Genomic DNA, 21,835 nt, shown 5'->3' on the forward strand with positions numbered 1-21,835 from the left:
AACCTTGTCCTACATTTACAATGATATTGTAGATGTGATCTCTTTTATCATTTTTTGTATAGATATAAAATGTGTGTAATATGTTAATCGTTACCAAAAGTTTTGCATGCTTTAAATGTTTTATTTTCCAATATTTGAGGTTTTCTAGACATCTTTAATTATGACCAAGACATACTTTGTATGATTTCGATTTTTAAAAATTGGCTTAAGTTTATTTTATGGCGTGCACTGCGGTCTGTCTTAGTGAGTGTCCGATGTGTCCTTCAGACGCCTGTGTGTTCTGCTGTTGTTGGGTGGGGCATTCTTTAAACACCAAGCAGGCCTAGTGGGCGATCGTGCTGTGGGGTCCTGTGTGTTGTCCGATTCTCTCTCCGCCTCTTCTGTTGAGCAGTGAGAGGAACGTGGTCGTCTCCAGCTACAGTCGCGGACTTGTCTGTCTCTCCTTTCAGGTCTCTTGGTTTTTGCTTGATGTGTGTTATCGCTCTGTTATTCAGTCCATACACCTTCAGGACTGTTACGTCTTCTTGTGAGCTGACCTTTGATTATTATGCGTAATGTTGAGGATAAAACTCACTGTTTTCCTTTACTCTCACACTTCACTTCTGGCCACCAAATATGTGGCGTTTTCTCACACTGATCAGTTCTCTGACACCAGCTAGGTGTCCTACAATTCAATTCAATTTCACACTATCTGCCTGGAGGCAGTGTCAGACCCCATGGTTTAAGGGCTCAGTCCCACAAGACTGCCACATTTCAGACGCCAATCGCAAGTCTCAGGTTGGCCCCAGTACTTCTGACCGATGAGCTCTAAATGGGGGTCCCCGTTTTAGCTGTGTGCACACGGCGCTGCCCAGCTCCACGCCTAGGGTTCCCCCCCTTGGGGCAAAGCCATGAGAGAAAGTGGGAAAGAAAACCTGGAAACTCACCTTTACGTGGTTTGCTTCTCTAAGTTTTAAATCTCCACAATCCTCTTGCTTTTGTTTACTTTTCAGAGTGTTTGCTTCTTCTGGTTTAACCAAAGTTTTTAGTTGTAATTGGTGGGAAAGGTAGGCTATAATGGGCTAGTTCCATCTTGGCCCTATTTTGTGTTGAATATTAGAGTACATCTGATTTTACTGTAATTCTAAGAATAGTTGGAAAGAATTGGAAATGGATTCTATTCTGAAGTCAAAACAGGTTAAAAATAATTGTATTTAGTTATCAATACTAGACAGCAGGTTTTGACATAACGTGTACTGGGTTAGGAGTCAGGATAGCTAAATATTTTCTGAAACTTTTTACTAATTAGTGATGAGATACTGGATAAGTTACAGCTTTTCTCTGTGCTGCTGTTTTCTTCTCTGTAAGAAAGAGACAATAGTAACTTCCTCCGTTAAGTTGTAATCCCGTGAGGGTGGAACATCAGTGTGGCAGTGTCACCAGAGGTGCACCGAGAGGCATGGACCCCGGTTCTTTGCAGGCGGCGCTGACAGACTACAGCAGAGCCGCAAGGGGGAATCTCATGGTGACGGCTTTAGGGAAGTGAAAGGCCACTCACGGGTTCTTGCTCAGTCTCCTAGTCTAAACAAGTGATGCAAGGATTGGACCGTAATCTGATCTGTGACTCCATCTGGTGCAGATGGTCCTGCTCCTGCCTTTCAGGAAAACCAGATCCATCAGCAAATAGCAGAGTCGAGGAAAACAGGCCTGTGGTCAGTGAGGCAGCTGCCAAAACTGCAGGAGGCGCCGCGCCCCAGATCGCACTGGGACCATCTGCTGGGGGAAGTGCAGTGGATGGCCACCGACTTCGCCCAGGAGAGGAGGTGGAAGGTGGCCGCTGCCAAGAAGGTAGGTTTGAACAGTAAACTTCGTGGAAATTCTAGTATTTAAGAGAACTCAAGAAGTCATTGTATTAGGTAATAGATTTCTAAATTAAATATTGCTTATTTAATGTTGATTTTTTCCTTACTAACTCTAAGACTTTCCCTGACTCTATAGTTTATACCCTTTCATTTACTTTATAGCATCCAGTGGGTGCCTGCGTGGCGTGAGGCTGTGTCTAGAGGTGTTAAGGACCAACGCGGGGGAGCCCCGTCCTTGCCTCTCACAGTGTCTCTCGGAAGACAGGGTGTCTGTAAACCGGAGACCAGGACACACGCTGCACACAGACAGAGGCCACAGAAGGGGTAGAGATAGAGAGTGTGGGAGACCAGAGGAGCAAAGATCGCCTCTGCCTGCGAGGCTACAAGGATGACTTTTGACCAGGGGTTTAAAGAACTTCTGGGACGAGAAATAGCAGAACATTCCATATGATATAGAGGAAGACTTGTTTCCCCAAAGCCCACAGAGTGTGTTTGGGGAATATAAAGGGACTCATTTTGGTAGGGTCACGGGGCACGTGCAGGTGAGGCTAGACAGACGGACCGGGTCAGGACGTGGGGGACCTGGGATGGCCGGGACAGGAATGCAGACTGTGTGTGGTATCTCCCGGGGGCCCCTGAGCACAGGCAGACCAGAAGGTGACAGTGCAGGGCGAGAGCTTCGTGAGGAGCTGGGCTGAGGTGCGCCGAGACCGGAGTGTCAGAGACCGGCCTTCCAGGAAGCCCCAGTGACGGTGAGCGGCGGCACAGCTGCAGGAGTGGGGCGCTCCTCAGAGACAGTGGGACTGGAGGGTGGGCCTTTGGGGAGGGTTTCCTTGGGGTAGGTTGAGTAAGAGGGGCTCAGTGCTATGTAGTCGTAGCTTGAAAGGCTGACAGCTTCTTTATCTGACGAGCGCATTGCCAGCAGGTAGGGAATGACCGGGAGGTCGCCATAAATGCAGGTGGACTTGGGAAGCAGGCGGGGCTGGGGAGAGACTGAGAACCACCCCCCCCCCCCCACCAGGGTGTGTCTGGTGAGGCCCAGGAGTAGATGCGACCCACAACCGAGAGAGGAAGGGACTCGGGCCTTCACCAGCGGGAGAAGCCTTCCCAGCGTGTCTTCTCTTACGGCCTGACAGCTCGTCGAGCTTTTCTACTCGTGGACTCTTTCATACCAATGGGCGTTTCAGCTGATCTGACTTGAGAAGGATTAATCTTTGAATGATTGTTGAGTAGAAGGCTCTGTGACGATGGTAGTTCATACTTCATCTTGACTTTGTTGGTCACTAACATAAAAGTCTTCAGCTGATAATAAAGGGATATTTTTTTCTAGGAGAATATCCACCTCACTTTTTAATATTGATTATCATTAGAATTGTCCATGAGCAGTAGAAGAAATGAATACTAAAATTGGAAAGAGTGGACTCTCTTTGGAATTCTGCCCTGCTAAATATGTGTATCTAGTAAAAAAGAAGTCTCCATATTCCCTGTGTGTTTAGAGACCCTCACTGTTGATGTGATGATAATTTCCGATGGTCAGGACTATGGCTCAGTACCATGAAGAGAGGAGGCGCCATGAAGTGAGAGCCGAGAAGGAAGAACAGAACAAGTTGAGGTGAGCTGCTGCCTCGATTGCCAGAGAAATGGAATATTTCTGGTCTAATATTGAACAGGTAAACACTGTTTTCCTCTGCCATTTTCTCTCAAATTTTAACTTGGAAACTAATGATTTTATGTTTTAATTCATGGTTTTCTTCTTTTAGGTAGTATAAATTAAACTGCAAATTGAATTTCAAGAGAAACAAAAGAAGGCACTGTTTGAATAAACATCCAAAAAGAGGTAACTGATTGAGATATTGTGTACTTGTTCAGAAAAGCATTCTGTGGTTTTTATGTTATCAGTGGCAACACACTTTCAAGGTGAGCTGTTAGAATCCGTCTGCATGCCTGGGCTGCGGCTCATGAGATGGAAGCCTTGTCAACATTATGAGCTATACTTTGTAGAAGAGGACTCCAGGGTGTTTGAAGGGAGCGCTCAACTTGAAAACAGGAGTGTTGTGGTAAGTGTTTTAATTATGATGTTACAATTGTAGTCTCTGCTTTCAGTGACAGAGGTTTCAAAGCAATATCATCCTTTGTGGGACAACCCCAATCACTTAGTCCTCTGGTCTGCCCTCCAGAGGGCATATCCAGCTATGATCTCTGGAACCACCTGGAAAGAGTCGATTTTAAAAATAGATTTTCCTAGGATTACTTAAAATCAAAACACCCTGTGTGGCCATACTCTTGGTTTGTCCATCCTAGAATTTGTGCCAGCCAGTGACGATGAGGTGTGTAGCCTGTGGCAGGTCTGATCAGTGTAAGGGCATCATATTGGTTCACACCATATCTACAATTCAAAAATCCCCAAAGCTCTAAAAACGGAACTGTTTTCCCCAGTGCAGCATGGACTCCCGCAGCAAAACCTGGCGGAGACGGGCTGGTTCACTCATCCTGCTCAGTGTGTGTTTGGGTATTGGCTGGAGGTGCTTCCAGGCTCCGCTGGGGGTCTTATGAATATTTTAACCATGATGATTTTATTACCTTACTAAAATCTGAAATAGAATTCCAAACCCTATGTGACCCTGAGGATTTTGGATAAGGGATTGTGTACCTACACTATAAATAAGCCATGTTGTTTACGTTTATTGGTATCTGAACAGTGGCTTTCAAATGTGGGCGTGTCCTCTAGCTGTGACTGGGGATGAGAAACCTCCTGCGGGGGCTTTCCTGGGGGCTCCACGTTGAGGAGCGGGTGAAGATTCTTTTTTCTCATATAATATTTTTGAATTGGTTTTGGATAGGTAGTGCACTCACGTGGTTCTCTTCCTTCTATATGCCCTCCCCAGGCCACTGCTGCCACTCGTTTCTCATGTGTCTTCCCAGGAGTATTAGCAAGTTTAGTGGACTTGATGTTTTCTTCATTTACGGGAAAAGTTAGGTGCTGTAATGGGTTTTCCGAATTTGAAAATGTATATTCTTTTTACCTGTCAAGAGTATTTCATGCTTTCTTCTTAGTGATAATACTTGGTTTCCCATTTTGAACTAAGACTTCCCTTCAGGAAAGAAGAGGAAAGCGAGCACACCTGTCAGGGACGAAGGGGGGCGGTCATGTTCAGAGATGTCTGCTCTCAGAGATGTTTGTTTTGTTTGTTCACCTGTCGAGTGTCCAGTGCATTCTTCCCAGACTCCTTAAGTAAAGATAAGGAATGTCTAAGGTTCAGTTCAAGTGTTAAGTATCATATGTTAAGTGGCAGTGAAAGAAAAGTGTTATTTTTTTCTTGCCAATTAGTGGGTAAAATTTTCAGACAAAATATGATATTATGTGAAATATAATTTTAGTTAAAATGCAGTAATCTTACTGTTTGGAAGTAGACTATATTCTGTTCATCAAAGCAGTATGATGATTAATCTCATGTCAGAAAATAAAAATTAGGACGTCCCTTTTCTTTTTTTCTAGTTGCGTCTCGCGTGCCTGGTATTGGATTGGTTACCATCTTGCTTCATGGCACCCTCTCACCTTGGTCTGTGCCAGGCCCTCTTTCCTTCATCTCTTTGTTTCTGTGACGTAATTGTCTCCTGTGAATCCACCAGCGAGCATGACGACAGGAGCCAGGACCCACGCGGCACGGGCCTCTGTCTTCCTGCCCCACTGCCCTCCTGAGGCAGCCACCTTCCGGGTCCCGGCACCCTCTTCCCCGGCGCCTTTCTCTCCCGCAGTTTCATTAGAGCCTCTTGTTTTTCCAAAGAGTGTCTGTATGTTTTCTAGCTGCCTTTGTGGAATACTTTCTCCTTTGCTCGCTGACCGGCCATGACTCCTCCAAAGAGTGTCCAGGTTCTGTGTGTGGAGGGGTCAGCTGCTGGGGTTGCCGTCTCTCCTTGTGCCAGTTCCACGTCGCCATGACATTTAGCCTCATGAGAAGTCTCGGTATCCAGGAGGGCAGGCCCCTCCGTGCTGTTCTTCCTCAGAGGGCTTGGCCCTTGGTGCTTGACCCTTTATTCTTATATGTATGTATTTTACAATCCATTCCCGCATGAAATTCCATGAAAACTCCTGGTGGGATTTTGATGGAAATTGCAATGAACTCTTGGATAGGTTTGGGGAGAATTGACAGCTTCATCATAAAAATGTTTCTGTTTCTGACCGTGGTGTGGCTAAACATTTATTTACATCTTTTTAACGTCTCTTGATAACTTTTTAAAATTTTACCCATGGAAGTTTGGCACATCTTTTGTTAGGGCTATTCCCTAGAGACTTCATATTCTTTGATGCTATTGCAAATGATGTGTTGTTGTTGTTTTTTTTAAATAAAGTCAGATTTATTGAGGTACAATTTACAAACAGTAAAGTGCACGCAATTTAGTGTACGGTGCTGTGAGTTTTGACCATACATACCACCATATCGCCATCACCACGTCCAGGGAGGAGCAGGTCCACCACCCTACAGCTCCCTCAGTACTCTGTCGGCAGCCTCCTCGCTCCCACAGCCTCTGGCGGCCCTGGGCACTTTCTGGGCCTTGTGTTTGTCCTCACAGGATGACACGTCGATGGGATGGTGGCCGGGGGCCTGGCTTCGCTCGTCCAGCTCAGTGTATTTGGGACTCGTCCCCGTTGCAGTGTTCGTCTCTTCTTCTTGATCAGTGGCGTTCCACCGCGCAGACGCCTCAGAGTCTGTTTATCGCTCGCCAGTTGAAGGACAGCGGTTGTTTGGATCCTGATGTTTTTGATGTTTGTGGATCCTTATTCACAGGGCATTTACCATGAATGGATGTTTTTGGTCAGATGCTTTTTCTGCATCTGTTGAGAGGATCGCCTGGTTTTTCAACTTTAGTTTGTTGATAAGATGAATTACATTGATACATAGATTATATTAATATCTCGAATTTTAAGTGTCGATTGTTACAGATATGCTTGTGCTTTCTCTCCTATTTTTCCCCGAAGTATTTAATCGCTCTCAATTCTTATACTTAGAGAATCTCCTGGATTTGCTCCTCCAGTTACGTTAGTGTATCCTCCAGAAATTCTTTCCATTCTGCGTCTCTTTGTGGCAGACGTCCTGAAGAATGGTGTGCAGGCCTCTGGCACTGCCCTGACTTTGCTCCCAGAGCATGTGCACTTGTGTCTGAGGCCCCGGCCAGCGGCCTGCAGCGAGGAGCCCAGCCTTCATTGTTCCAGGGCCACGTCGAGGAGGAGCAGGCGGGGCTTCCTCTCCTTCCACGGTCGTGCCGGCTGCCCTTCCCCAGCTGCAGCCACGACATTTATCCCCTCCCCGCCCCGGCCCCACACAGCCCCATCCCAAGGCTCCTCGTTGTTTTCCCCTGTTGTTCCTCAGTCTTGTGATTTCTTAAATTTCTTGTCTAGTCTCTAGGGTCGATGTGTTAAACAGAGGTGACCTCTCAGGAGCCCTTCTTCATTTTAAATAACCAACATGTAAGTTGTGTAGCTGCTTAGTAAATACATTACTAAGTAAAAATTTAGTAAATAGTTTGTCGAGTGTTTACCTAAAATGAAAATGGAATCGTTTCTTTTCATTATGTGTATTGGCTCACATGCTCAGTTTGGAGAAAAATCCTAGATTATTTTTGGATTTCTATTACTGATAGTTGTATCTGGGGCTTCAAAGAAGGAAGCAAACTGCGGGGCTGGCACAGTTGGAAATTACAACTCTTCTTCTTGAGCAGCTGGGGTGAAATCACCATTCCAGGACATTGATCTGCAGTGATGTGCAGGAGCAGGCCGAGGGTGGAGAGCCTGCGGGGCGTCGACCGCTGTCCCGCAGACAGAGTGGGTGTGATGACGCTGCGATGAGGACGGAGGGTCAGCGCTGAATGGCCTTCCCGAGGAGAGACCGAGCGATCTGGTGGAATATCGCTGACGGTGACTGGGGTGCAGAGATGCTTTTCAGAATCTTCGTTTCCTGTTAAATTGCATTGATAACTTGTTGTTTCTTGATGTAGGTGAGAGAAAGTGCTTCTAGTTCATTAAAAAATCTTTTTTTTTAAAACAAAAAATGAAATAATTTTGTTTTCTGAAAAATAACTTGTTTCAATTAGTTCATTTTAATGCATTTGAAATCTGCTTCCAAGGAGCAGGTGTCAATCTTTCCTGATAACAACCGTTTCAAATTCTTGCCCAGACTTTCAACCTTAGGATAGAAGCATATAATCTGAAAATATGACTTTCTTTTTAAAGTAAAGAATAACCACCTGAAAGCAGTGCTTCCGGGAATGTGTTGCGTGTGGACTTCCAGCCCCATGGAGCTCTCTCTTTCCTCCCTGTGAAGTGTCCTCCTCGATCCTGCTTCTGACTCTCAGAACACCCTATGTGAGGATTATTAAGAAAAATCGCTGTTAAGCGGGGGTTTAATTGTGTCTGTTGGACATAATTTTGATTTCAGTGGAAGATGAAGAGGAAACAATTGAAGAAGCAGAAATGGAAGAAGGAACAGAAATGATCAGGCGAGCTGTCCCCCTGGGCGCGGGAAGGTCAGTGGTCTCTCGTCTGACTTTTCGTTTTCATTTCGTGTCGAGTCTGTCGGAGCCCTGCTCCCCGTCATGAAGCGAGGTTCTCTCCTGACGAAGCCTCCGTCACAGAGACGGCAGGTTCAGAGTGTCGGAGAAAAGTGCAGTGAAATGGGTAACATGTCACAGCACCTAACCAATAGTTTTAGTTTGAAATTTTGTTACTGGTTCTTTTAAATAGAAGACACAAAATTCTTAGAATTAGCCTGAGACGTGGCCTGGTGCTTGGAATTTCAGTAATTACTTGAAGAACTGGATTGAGTTAAACTGAACCTACCATGAAAATTGAAGATGGCCTTCTTTAAATAAAGCCATGTTAGAAGGAATCCGAAATGCTCCACCATATTCCTGGGAATGGGAAAAACATCATCTATTTAATTACTATTAATCGTGACTACAAGCTCTGGGAGGTTGTTAACAAAATACTTCTTTTATGTTTGTACTGAGAAATTTACTTATGCATTATTAACTTATTGACAAATGTTTTTTGAGAGGCTGCTACCAGAGATCCAAATTCTTATCAGTTTCCCACTGTATTTCTCTCTTTATTCCCACAGGCATAGCAAACTCAAAATCCTGCTTTGCTCCCCAGCTTGGGGAATGCTACAACCCTCATTCATTCATTCATCTGTTCATACATTCAGCATAAAATGTTCCCTGAGCGCTCACCGGGTGTCCGGTCTGATGACCGCAGCGTATATGGCACTGCATAGAAGAGACTCGCCTCGCCTGCTAGGGTCCAGGAGGCGTTAAGCATCGGTACGTGAACGACAAACACATCATCATGAGTTGTAGTAGGGGGAGAAGATGATATTTAAACTGACGCCCCATGAGGCCAGGAGTGGGGGGACGAGCCCCATAAAGACCCAGGGCATGGCGTGTTTGCAGCGGCTCCACTGTGTGTGTCAGACCCTGAAGGACACTGTCAGGGGCGTGAGTGTAACCTGAGTGCACTGGGGAAATGGCAAAGGGTTTAAGGGAGTGACTGGGTTTGATTCCTATTTCTAAGAGACTGTCCTTGCTGCTGGGTGGAGTGGAATACAGGGCACGCCAGAGGAGATGGGGCTGCGTGGAGGCTCGGGGGCTGTGGTTTGAACCGACGGGGGGTTGGGGGGGGGGCGGCGCCACTGTGGAGAAATTGCTGGAGTGGAAACAGCCTGGGGCAGGGCGAGAGGGGCAGTGAGTTTTCTGGCTAGACAACTGGGGTGGATGGTCAGTCCTTGACTCAGATGGGAGGATGGGGGCCACAGGCTGGGAAGAGACTTGTCCAGGAGTTGGTTTTAGCGTATATGAAGTTTGTGATATCTGTGGGGCATCCTGTTGTCAATACCAAGGGGGCAGTTACATATACCAGGCTGGAGGCCACAGGAGGAGAGAGGCCAGGACTTGAGCCAGACCTGGGGGGTGGCCAGCAGAGGGATGGCGTCAACCATGGAGTGCGCGCGCTCCCCCAGGGAGAGAGTGTACATGGAAAAGCTGAGGTTCCCACATCTCGAGGGAAAGGAGCCGGCAGAGCTGATGGAGAGAGAAGACGGTGTGGGGAAGGGCCCCAGAGTGTGGTCCCGTAGGGGTCGGTGATCCTGGCCAGCACCCAGTGGGGAGCTCTTTACGCTCCTTGCCTCATTCTGCCTCCCAAGCTCCTCAGGGCCTGTTTCGCAGCTGGGGAGACATGGGCTTTAGGAGACACTTGTCAGCCACCTGTTGGCTTGCCCCTTGGTGCCAAGGCAGGGCCTTACTGTGCCGATGCTGTCAAACCTGAGCGCATGGAGGGCTCCTTAGCCGCTTCCGCTTTCTTTGTCCTCTGAGACCACCGTTCCGCTGCCTTGCTCACTCAACCTGTGTCTGTCCCCTCTGCCCAGCGCAGAGCTGGTCCAGCATTATCATCACGGCACCTGGCTGAGCCCAGCTGTCCCGCAAGCCTGTCCACCTGACTGAGTGCCCGAGCCGCCCCGTGTAGGTGCAGACTGACTCCACGTGGTTTTAGCCCAGATCCCCGCAGGCCGCGCTTTCTTGCTCTTCCCAGTGTTTTGGATGTCACTCTCCAAGAAGATTCTGCTGCACTTTCTCCTGTCTCTCGACCCCACTGTCCTCTCCTTTCTCCATCGCTCTCATGTTGGGATGCTGGTCCTGCCTCTCCCTTGTGGGGCACAGAAGCACTCACGCTGAGCCTGGTGTTATCTCCCCGACACCTGTGGGTGCCTGCCCAGCCCGTGTGCCCAGTCCCACCCTGCGGGCTCTGCCCCCTGGCCCCTCTCGACTTCTCAGAGCTGCGCTTCTGAACCGATGCTCTCTCCACGTCGTCGGTTTTTCTCTCCTTGCTGGACCATTCCCGCCGACACGCCGAGTGGTTCACACCCCACAACCTCCCCCAGCTCCACCTCCCCCCGTCCTCTTCTAAGTGCACACCTCAGTTGCCACTGCTCCTCGCACTCTTTCTGTCCTTGGGCCCCTTCAGTCCAGCTTCTGTCTAGGGTACTGGTGGCCTTTGTGTGGCCAAGGCCAGTGCCGCATGTGTGGGTGCACACTCTCGGCCCCTCTCCACACCGTTGACCACACCTGCACTCTCGGGGACACTCTCTCCTTGGCTGTCTGGTTTCCTCTTACCTCGCTGACCACCCCTGCTGAGTGTCCCTTTCTGGCTCCTCCATAGCTGTTGGGCTTTTAAACGCAGGGATGCCCCCTCAGTATTGGGTCCTTGTCCTGTCCTTTCTCTGTGTACCTCATTCTAGGTGAGCCCTTCAGTTCCTTGGCTTCAGACACCACCTGAATGTCGGTGACTCCCAGCTTGTATTTCTAACTGGACCTTCCCACTCGGTTCCCAACGACACATCTGTTGACTGCTTGACACTTCCACGGGGTGCCCCCAGCCCTCAGATGTAGGTGATTCCCTTCCCCAAGCTGCCTTCCTCAGCCTTCCCCACCTCAGCCAGGGGCCCTCACCCACCTCTGCAGTGAGGAGCCGTTCCCAGCGCTGGGGCTCACGGGCTTCTCCATCCTCTCAGCCTCACAGCCAGCCCACCAGCACCCCTGGGATCTGCCACAACCTGTGACTTGAATCGTCCCTTTCCTTCCGTCTACACTGCATCACCCTGGGAATCGCCAGCGCTGCACTGCTCAGAGGTTTTAGTCTCAAGACCCTTTATACTTGTAAATATCACTGAGGACCCCAAGAACTTTTGTTTGTGTCGTGTTCCCCATACCAGAACGTAAAACTGACAAATTAATAATCATTTACTAATTTGCTAAAATAATAGTGTACCAATTACATGTTAACATACATAAATTTTTATGAAAAATAACTATTCTTTCAAAAAAGTTAGTGAGAAGAGTGGCGTTGTTTTACATTTCTGCAAACCTCGTTGATGCCCGCCTTAACTGAAGGCAGGTGGGTCCTCATCCCTGCTTCTTTCTGTCCAGTCTGTTCTGTGCATCCTTTAGCTGTCTGTGAAGAGAGTCTGCCCTCTCACAGATGTGTAGCTGGGAAGGGGGAAGCTATTTTAATAACTTTTTTGTATAATTGAGGAAAATCCCTTTTTTGATTCTATTACCAAAACTTGACAAGTGATAGATTCTTGTTTTTAATATAACAGTTTTGTTGTGATATAATTCACATACCATAAAATTCATCCTTTTAAAGTATACTGTTCAGTGATTTCTAGTATTCTCAGACTTGTACATCCATCACAATTATCAAATTCTGGAACATTCTCATCACTCCCAAAAGAAACCCCAAACCCATTACCAGTCACTTCTCATCCCCCCAACCCCCAGTCCCTGGAAACCACTATTCTGCTTTCTGTCTCTGTGGATTTGCCTATTCTGGATAGTTCATATAAATCTAGTCATACGATATGTGGTCTCTTGGGTCTGTCTTAGCGTCATGTTGTCAGGGTTCGTCCATGTTGTAGTGTGTGTAGCACTTCATTCCTTTCTGTGACTGAATGGTGGTCCGTTGTACGGATTTGCCACATTTTGTCTATCCATTCATCAGTTGATACACATTTGGTTTTTTCCACCTTTTGTCTGTTATGAATCATGCTGCTGTGAACATTCATGTACAAATTTTTGTGTGGACGTTTTTTCGGTTCTCTTGGGCACATACCTAGGAGTGGAATTCCTGGGTCCTGTGTTAACTCTCTGTTTAGCTTTCTGAGGGGCTGCTGCACTGTTTTCGAAAGTAGCTGCACCCTTTGTATTCTCACCAGCCTTGCAGGAGAGTTACAATTTCTCCGCATCCTCTCCCATGCACGTTATTGTATGTTTTTTTCATATATAGTCATCCTGTGCATTTGAAGACCACCCCCACTGCAGACACTAGCCACGAGTTAGGGGTTCCCAGACCCTAGCCTTCTGACCAGCTAGCTACAAATTCTGGGGTTCTCACTACCCATTCAAGTTTGACAGTTCGCTAGAGTGACTCACAGAGCTCAGGAAAGCTCTGTCCGTACGATTACAGTTTTATTAGAGCGAAAGGGTACGAATGAGACCAGCCAAAGGGAGAGATGCATGAGGCCAGCTCCAAGAGGGGCCCAGACGTGAAGCTTTGTCTTCCTCAGGGACGCATCCCCCTCCCAGCACGTCAACATGTGACAGTCAGAGTGTTGCCAGCAGGGATGCTCACCTGAGCTTTGGCATCCAGAGTTTTTACCGGGGTTTTGTGACCAGGGCACAATTGATTGAATCATTGCCCATGTCACGCAGTCTCTGCCCCTCCTCTCCCCAGAGGTTGGGCTGGTATCAAACCTGCCCATCTTTCTGCATAGCCAGCCCCCACCCTGAGGCATCTCACTGGCATAAACTAGCAGGTGTGGTCTGGGGGCCCACCGTGAATAATACTCTCCCATCACTCAGGAAGTTCCGGGGGCGTGAAGGGACCTCCCAGGACAGCACAGCGGCCGGGCAAGGGCTTTACTCTGCAGGTGGATTCTTGAAGGTCAGTTCCAGCGTGGACTCTGAACCCAGGCCAGTCAGTGTTTGTTCTCTGTTACATTAAAATCCACTCTGTCTTACTTCATACCACTGAACTCTATGCCTAAAAAGGGTCACGATGGTAAATTTTATCTTCTGTGTATTTTAACACAATAAAAAAATTGAAAAAAAATCCGCTCCTGCCTCACTGAGTGTGGTCTCTTACTGTGTGTGATTTGCAGCACTGTGCTCTGGTCCCTTGGGCACATTGATTCTCCGAGTTACGTGGGTCTTCCACGTGTCAGCTTGTTTCACTATATTCAGCATCCAGATAATGCTTGTTAATATCACTACTGATTTCATCAGGAAACTCTTTAAGAATGGGAAATCTGTCAAGTTCACAGTGGCAATATAAGTTTTCCAAAATTCTAATTTTCCATTGGAAGCGCAAATTTTCTGATTAGCAACAAATACTGTCAGGTGTTTTCCTTGAAATGACAGCCTCACTTTGTTCATTTTTAAGAAAATATCTGCCAGGTACCCAAGTCTAAATAGCTATAGTCTGTCAGTTGTTCCAAATGGTGTTCCATGAAAACAATGGCCAGCTTGGCTCACAGTCAATCATGAAATGCTTTTTCTCAAGACACCGTCACTCTTCAGGCTGTGTGGGCTGGTTATGCGGATCTCCCATTTCATCATGGAATATTACAAAGAAATGCACTCACAGTTGAGATTTGCTGAAATCATGACTTTTACTGCTTCCTCTGGGACGCTCTTAGGTGAACACGCGTTTCCGCGTGAGCATGGCTGGTGAAGAATGTGGTGACCATGGGACGGGTTGGTGCTGCTGCTCTGGTCGGGGCTTGGCTTCGCGCACACTCAGTTTTGCACCCTCAGCTCAAATGTCATCGGGATGCAAAAGGCAGACTCTGTCTCTGTGTCATGAAGGGAGCTCGACCCTGTGCACCTCTTGCAGCGTCCCGGGGTCTCTGCCAGCTTTGAGGACCTCTGACCTAAAGTAGATTTTTATTGGTAATGGGAATAATCCAGTAGAGAAAAGAGATTGATACTTTCAGAGAGAAAGGGAGTGAGTGAAGATGTTCGGAGGAGAAAAGAGGAGACATGGAGTAAGCCCACGCGCAGGCTGAAGCCTTTGCGAGCCAGAGGGACACCTTCTGTTCCGACAGCAAAGAACCAGGAGAAAGTGACAGCAGATGCCGGTGGCTCTGGATTTGGGGGTAGGACATGTGGACTGACGTTCTCGGGGCGTCCCTTCTCATTGAGGTGCCATCACTGATCCCGTATTTGTGGACTTTAAGGACAGTGCAGGTGCCTGTCCACAGTGCGGCTCTGCCTCCACACAGTGCCCGGTGCACTGTAGCTTCGTGGAGGGTTGACGAGGAGGATGCGCTCTTTGTATTCCCCACCCCCGGCACCCTCACTGCCCGGCTGCTCCGGGAGCTGCACTGGGTGACTCCAGGGCTCGGGTGCACCCCGGCAGCCGCCTCAGTGCCATGGGGCCCACCCTGCCCCTCACGGAGCCCCTGTGGGCCGCGCCATCTCCGCACCGTTGCCTTCCGTGTCCTGGCTCACAGAGTACGTTTCTGTGGAATCAATCAGTTAGTGCAGAGTGCTTGCACCGTGGTGACCGTGACTGAGACAGAGGCTTTCCACGAAGAAGACAGGCGGGAGGACACATAGCGTGAGCGGTGTCTGTCTTTGTTCCCAGCCCGGCTGACCTGCCGCTGCTCAACTCCCCGCAGCTGTGCCGAGGGCCAGCCCACCCTCGGGGACCAGGCTCGGCCAGCGAGGAAGGTGAGTGTGACGTGGCGTTTAGATGTAATGTGAGAGACCGGATTAAGAAAAGACTAACGTTCGTTACTTCTACGCGGGGATTGTAGGTGTTTTCACTCTTTTCCCTTATACTCATCTGAGCTTTCCAAACTTTTTATATTAACCACTTAACTTTTATAATCAGAAAACAGCTTGCATTATTATTTTTTTTTTAAAGATTTTATTTTTCCTTTTTCTCCCCAAAGCCCCCCAGTACATAGTTGTATATTCTTCGTTGTGGGTCCTTCTAGTTGTGGCATGTGGGACGCTGCCTCAGCGTGGCTTGATGAGCAGTGCCATGTCCGCGCCCAGGATTCGAACCAACGAAACACTGGGCCGCCTGCAGCAGAGCGCGCGAACTTAACCACTCGGCCACGGGGCCAACCCCAGCTTGCATTATTTTTAATATAGTCTTGTATTTTAGGAAACTGCATGATACTTTTGAACAAATCAAATTACAAGTCACTAAAATGGATTTGTGCTTTCAGCCTGTGGTTTACGCTGTTGTATATATATTGCAGCTGTAGCCTTGTAGTTTTTAAATCTAAGTTTAGACAGAGTTTCAACTAAGATTTTAGGACTCTAACCTGGAAATGTGTCTTTCAATGTATTGTACATTTTGCTTTCTCCTTTCACGAATGTCTGTGCTCTCTTGTGTCGTGTGACTTCAGGGCGGTGAAAAGGTGACAGAGAGCCCAGCATGTGCAGAATGGTCCTGTAACTGGTAATGTGGAAGACTCCTTAATACACGCAAGTGTGATGCCATTATAAAGGTGATTTTTTTGCAAGACCACAATAATACATTTTCCAGCTTGAGTTTTAGCAATTTAATTTATAAATTAAAATTTTAAAAGGCATAACTTATTTTCTGTTCTGGGAAAAGTATTTAATTTGCTGAGTCCCTAAATACTGTTGAAAGCATTTAGAATGAAAGCAAACGTGTAACGCCTTGGTTCCTGAATACTCACAAATGAGTTTGGTGACGCTCTCACGTGGGTCTCAGGTGATCTCCTCTCGTTGGAGCTTCCTGAAACTAAGTGAACTGTTGGGTTTTGGATTTTTTTTGTTGTTGTTTTAAAGATTTTATTTTTTATTTTTCCTTTTTCTCCCCAAAGCTCCCCGGTACATAGTTGTGTATTTTTAGTTGTGGGTCCTTCCAGTTGTGGCATGTGGGACGCCGCCTCAGCACAGCTTGATGAGCGGTGCCGTGTCCGTGCCCAGGATTCGAACTGGCGAAACCCTGGGCCACCAAAGCAGAGCGCACGAACTTAACCACTCGGCCACGGGGCCAGCCCCAAGAATTTGTAACCTTAAGCAGAAGTAAAGAATGTATTAGAAGATTGGTGCACGTGAATATCACCTTTTTGAAAGAAAGTTGGGCCCATAATTTGTGTTTAATACTCAATTCGTCCTTCTGGGGTGTGCCAGATAGTTATTCATTAAGTGACATCTGGTAGTTACAAGAAGTTAGCTCACCTGAAGGACGCATGAACTCACGGGAAGAGGCTCGTTTCGGTGCTTCCTGGGAGAACCTGCCCGGAGAAGGCAGTCATGGACACAGACGCAGTAACACTAAGTGGATTTCGGACCGGTCGGTTCAAAGCCGAGGACTCGCTGGGTGATGAGGTGACGTTAGAGTGGGTTATATCGTTGTTGTCTGAAATGTGAGCCGGGGCCGAAGGCAGACGTGCTGGCGTCACACAACTCTAACTAGCAGCATTTGTTGTCACGAGGTTTGACATGCTTAGGAAGTAAAGGGCTTTAAATTTAATTGAAGAAACAAATTTGTGGAAACGTTTAACAGAGGAAATTTTCCATATATTTTGAGTTAAAGAAGGTACAAGTAAGAAAGTAAATAAAATAAAAGTAGCCTTTAGGTGAGTAATAGATTTGGTTAAACCCTAAGGAAATTATTGAAAGACTCAATGGTAGCATACATGATATAAATATTTCTACTTTCGTGAATTTATGGTTAAAGATGTTGGTGCTAGCAGGAAGAAATGTATGCTTTTGGAGATGTGCTTTGAAATTGGTTTAGTGGACGTAGTTTTAGGAAACACATCCAGTGTTTGCAATATTAGTACTGAGGGTTGATCAGAGGAAATCCTTGTACAAAGTACCCGAGTGCCAGAAGTTGCAGGTATTTCCTGAGAACGACCAAATAGTATTAGAACATGCCACTTTTCAGTATTATCATAGTTCCTGCAAATGCAAACCCAGCGTGGGTCACTAACCTGTGACAGAATCTTCTGGGACGGAGCAATGTGGGTTTGTTGAGAACTGTCGAGTGTGACAAGGGGAAACTGAGAAATGCACTGCTTCTCTTTCGCAGTCAGCACCGCTTGCTCCTGATACACAGTCCTTTGCACAACACGCTCTTGGAGCTGTGGACCATGTGCACTTTCTAATCCCGGGGATCTCGAGGCCCTGTTTGGACTTCCCGGGGAAAGCAGCCAAAGAGGAGAACCAGGATTACTGCTGCAAACTCGGGATGCGGCCGCATGGAGTGCGTTGTTGTAGGACGGCCTGCGTCGCTGTTTCCTGGGGTCTTGCTGAGACTCAGGCCGCCCGCAGTCGCCAGGTCGTGCACACCGTGCACACCGTGTGCTGGTTTCCCAATTCGCCAGTACTTACCTGCCTTCTTCTCTGTCACTAAATATCTAGTTGTAGCTGAAGAAAGCAGAGGAGAAAAGAAGGTCTTCCCCTCTTTGCTTCCACCTCCCTCGCTGGGACTGCCATCCACTGAGTCGGGCACGAGGGCCAGCAGTGTCCACGAGTCTCAGAAACCCACAGGCTTGCCCCACCCGGTCAGCACGTGCATGTGCAGAAAACTTCAGCTCTCGTAGTTGCAGATCTTTACATCATTTCCTTCAGGGAAAATTTGATGGCAAGACATGGGGCTTCAAGAAGACAGAGGGAGCTCGTGTGTAGACACTGGTTGGGTGGTTTTTCTTGTGTAGGGAACAGCTCATAACAAGACTCAGCTTAGATTAGGAGGAGGGGTGCACGAGGAGGTTCCTTTTCAGGAGAAGTGGTTCCTTTGTAGCCAGTAAGTGACCGTGGACATAGAAACAAGAGGTTATCTGGGGAAACTTTTAAGTCTACCGTGAAGGGACATTGAGAGATGATAAAAGTGTCTACGCTTTCTGCTGAATTCACTCAGTATTGTAACCCCGTGGGGTCGTGATTGGCCCAGGAATTCAAGCTTTTTCTTAGATCACGTGTAGTAAAAAAAAAAAAAGAAAGAAAAAAGAAATCAACAAATCATCTATCATATTTCCTGAAAAATAACAGGTGCCAGATTAATTATAGTGAAACTTTGCTGTCTTTAGATGATCCAGCCATTTATTTTGCAGAGATCTAAATGAGACGTTGAAAAGCAGCCAAGAAATATGAACATGTATTAAACTGTCATCTTTCTAATTGTCAGAAGGTGTTACACTGCGACCTCGGTGAGGCTGGCACACAGGACACTGAGACAGTGGGCGTGACCCTTCCTTTCTCAGTTTGGAAAGTCCTGATATATTCGTTCATATTCATTACCCTTAAAGAATTTTAGTTTATTTAGATTGCATTTGTAGACTGCCTTTTTAAAGATGAAATATAAGTGATTTTAATCATTTGGTAAATAGATTATTTAAAAAAATGAAGGAATATAAAATAGTTCAAGATAAGCTATCTAATTCAAAATCTCACTTATAGAGTATTAATTTTAGGAATTAGATATATAAGTGTAACTCATTAATGCACATATATTGTTATCTAATAATTATTTTTGTGTCTATGACTTCATTGAGCCAAGAATGTGTTTTATCTTTTCCCATTACCTAATATCTGAATATTCCATCGTTATTATTATATATAAATGAATGTAAAATGATTAATATAAAAGTGAGGAGTAAGCACTTCTTTTTTTTTTCTTCTCCCCAAAGCCCGTCAGTACATAGTTGTATATTCTAGTTGTGGGTCCTTCTGGCTCTGCTGTGTGAGACACCACCTCAGCGTGGCTTGATGAGTGGTGCTAGGTCTGTGCTCAGGATCCAAACCGGCGAAACCCTGGGCCACAGAAGCAGAGCGTGGGAACTTAAGCACTCGGCCGCAGGGCTGCCCCAGCCTGACGTCTTCTACAAAAATTCCTGCTGGCACTTCGCGTGGGCTTGTATTGAATCTACAGATCAATCCAAGGGAGAATTGATATATTAACAATATTGTGCCTTCTGATTGATGAGCTTGGTATGCTTCTCCATTTACTTAGGTCTTCTTTGATTTCTTTTATCAATGTTTGTAGTTTTCAACATATGATCTTACACTTTTTCTTGTTAGATTTTTTAGCTATTTCTTGGTTTGGGGAGCTATAGTAAATTCTATTTTTAAAAATAATTCAATTTCTGAGAAAGCATTTGACAAGATTCAACATCCATTCATGATAAAAACTCTCAATAAGATGGAAATAGAAGAAAAGTACCTCAAAATAATAAAGGCCATATATGACAAACCCACAGCCAACATTATACTCAATGGGGAAAAACTGAAAGCCATCCCTCTGAGAACAGGAAAAAAGACAAGGGTGTCCACTCTCACCACTCTTATTCAACATAGTACTGGTGGTTTTGGCCAGAGCAATTAGGCAAGAAAAAGAAAGAAAAGGAATCCAAATAGGCTATGAAGAAGTGAAACTCTCGCTGTTTGCAGATGACATGATTTTATATATAGAAACCCCTAAAGAATCCATCAGAAAACTATTAGAAATAATCAACAACTACAGTAAAGTTGCAGGGTACAAAGTCAACTTACAAAAATCAGTAGCAGTTCTATACTCAAATAATGAACTAACAGAAAAAGAACTCAAGAATACAATTCCATTTACAATCGCAACAAAAAGAATAAAATATCTAGGAATAAATTTAACCAAGGAGGTGAAAGACCTATAGAAAGAAAACTATAAGACATTATTGAAAGAAATTGATAATGCATAAAGAAATGGAAAGATATTCCATGCATATGGATCGGAAGAATAAATATAGTTAAAATGTCCATACTATCTAAAGCAATCTACAGATTCAATGCAACCCCAATCAGAATCCCAATGATATTCTTCACAGAAATAGAACAAAGAATCTTGAAATTCATCTGGGGCAACAAAAGACCCCGAATAACCAAAGCAAGACTGAAAAACAAGAACAAAGCTGGTGGCATTGCAATCCCTGACTTCAAAATATATCACAAAGCTATAGTAATCAAAACAGCATGGGACAAGAACAGACACACAGGTCAATGGAACAGAATTGAAAGCCCAGAAATAAAACCACACATCTATGGACAGCTAATCTTAGACAAAGGAGCCAAGAACATACACTGGTATAAAGAAAGCCTCTTCAATAAATGGTGCTGGGAAAACTGGACAGCCAGATGCAAAGAATGAAAGTAGACCATTATCTTTCCCCATGCACAAAAATAGACTCAAATTGGACCAAAGACTTGAAGGTAAGACCTGAAACCATAAACTTCTGGAAGAGAATATAGGCAGTACACTCTTTGACATCAGACTTAAAAGGATCTTTTTGAATGCCATGTCTACTCAGACCAGGGAAACAAAAGAAAAAATAAACAAGTGGGACTTCATCAGCCTAAAGAGCTTCTGGAAGGCAAAAGAAACCAAGATCAAAATGAAAAAACAACCTACCAACTGGGAGAAAATATTTGCAAATCATATATCCTATAAGGAGTTAATCTCCATAATATATAAAAAGCTTACACAAATGAACTACAAAAAAGACAAACAACTCAATCAAGAAGTGGGCAGACGATATGAACAGACATTTTTCCAAAGAAGATATACAGATGGCCAACAAACAGAGGAAAAGATGTTCAACATCGCTAATCATCAGGGAAATGCAAATCTAAATTACACTTAGATACCATCTTACACCCGTTAGAATGGCTATAATCTCCCAGACCAAAAACAAGAAATGTTGGAGAGGATGTAGAGAAAAGGGTGCAAGCTGGTGCACCCTTTGTGGAAAACAGTATGGAGATTTCTCAAAAACTTAAAAATAGAAATACCATATGACCCAGCTATCTCACTACTGGGTATTTACCCAAAGAACTGGAAATCAACAATTCAAAGAGACTTATGCACCCCTATGTTCATTGCAGCATTATTTACAATAGCCAAGATGTGGAAGCAACCCAAGTGCCCATCGACGGATGATTGGATAAAGAAGATGTGGTATATATACACAATGGAATACTACTCAGCCATAAAAAAAAGACAAAATCATCCCATTCACAACCACATGGATGAAACTTGAGGGCATCGTGTTAAGCAAAATAAGCCAGACAGAGAAAGACAAACACCATATGCTTTCACTCATATGTGGAATATAAACAAACTTATGGACGAAGAGAATAAATTAGTGGTTACCGGGGGAAGGGGGGTGGAGGGGGGGCACAAGGAGTGAAGGGGCACACTTATATGGTGTATGAAAACAGTAATGTACAACTGAAATCTCACTATGTTATAAGCTATTATGACCATAATTAAAAAAATTCAATTTCTAATTGTTAATTTCTAGTATATAGAAACAGTGAAATTTTGAAATTTGCTTTGTGTTCTTTGCCCTTGCTAAATTCACTTACCAGTTTAGTGGCTTTTGTGAATTTGGATTTTCTAAATGGATAATCATGACATCTGT

General features: G+C 45.6%; 1 protein-coding gene across 1 annotated transcript in view; it reads left to right on the forward strand.

Annotated features, from left to right (window-relative positions):
- LOC103553433 (putative EP400-like protein) overlaps window positions 1-17,595 on the forward strand; it is a 35,048-nt gene extending 17,453 nt beyond the window's left edge. The window contains exons 5-11 of the mRNA XM_070629381.1: window positions 1,642-1,827; window positions 3,379-3,898; window positions 8,276-8,363; window positions 8,957-9,158; window positions 15,037-15,122; window positions 15,812-15,913; window positions 17,473-17,595. Of these exons, the coding sequence (XP_070485482.1) occupies window positions 1,642-1,827; window positions 3,379-3,399 (207 nt within the window). The 3' untranslated portion in view covers window positions 3,400-3,898; window positions 8,276-8,363; window positions 8,957-9,158; ... (1 more) ...; window positions 15,812-15,913; window positions 17,473-17,595. The remainder of the gene's footprint in view (window positions 1-1,641; window positions 1,828-3,378; window positions 3,899-8,275; window positions 8,364-8,956; window positions 9,159-15,036; window positions 15,123-15,811; window positions 15,914-17,472) is intronic.
- The last annotated feature ends 4,240 nt before the right edge of the window (window positions 17,596-21,835 follow it).

This window comes from Equus przewalskii, chromosome 7, assembly GCF_037783145.1.
Source record: "Equus przewalskii isolate Varuska chromosome 7, EquPr2, whole genome shotgun sequence".
Lineage (NCBI taxonomy): Eukaryota > Metazoa > Chordata > Mammalia > Perissodactyla > Equidae > Equus > Equus przewalskii.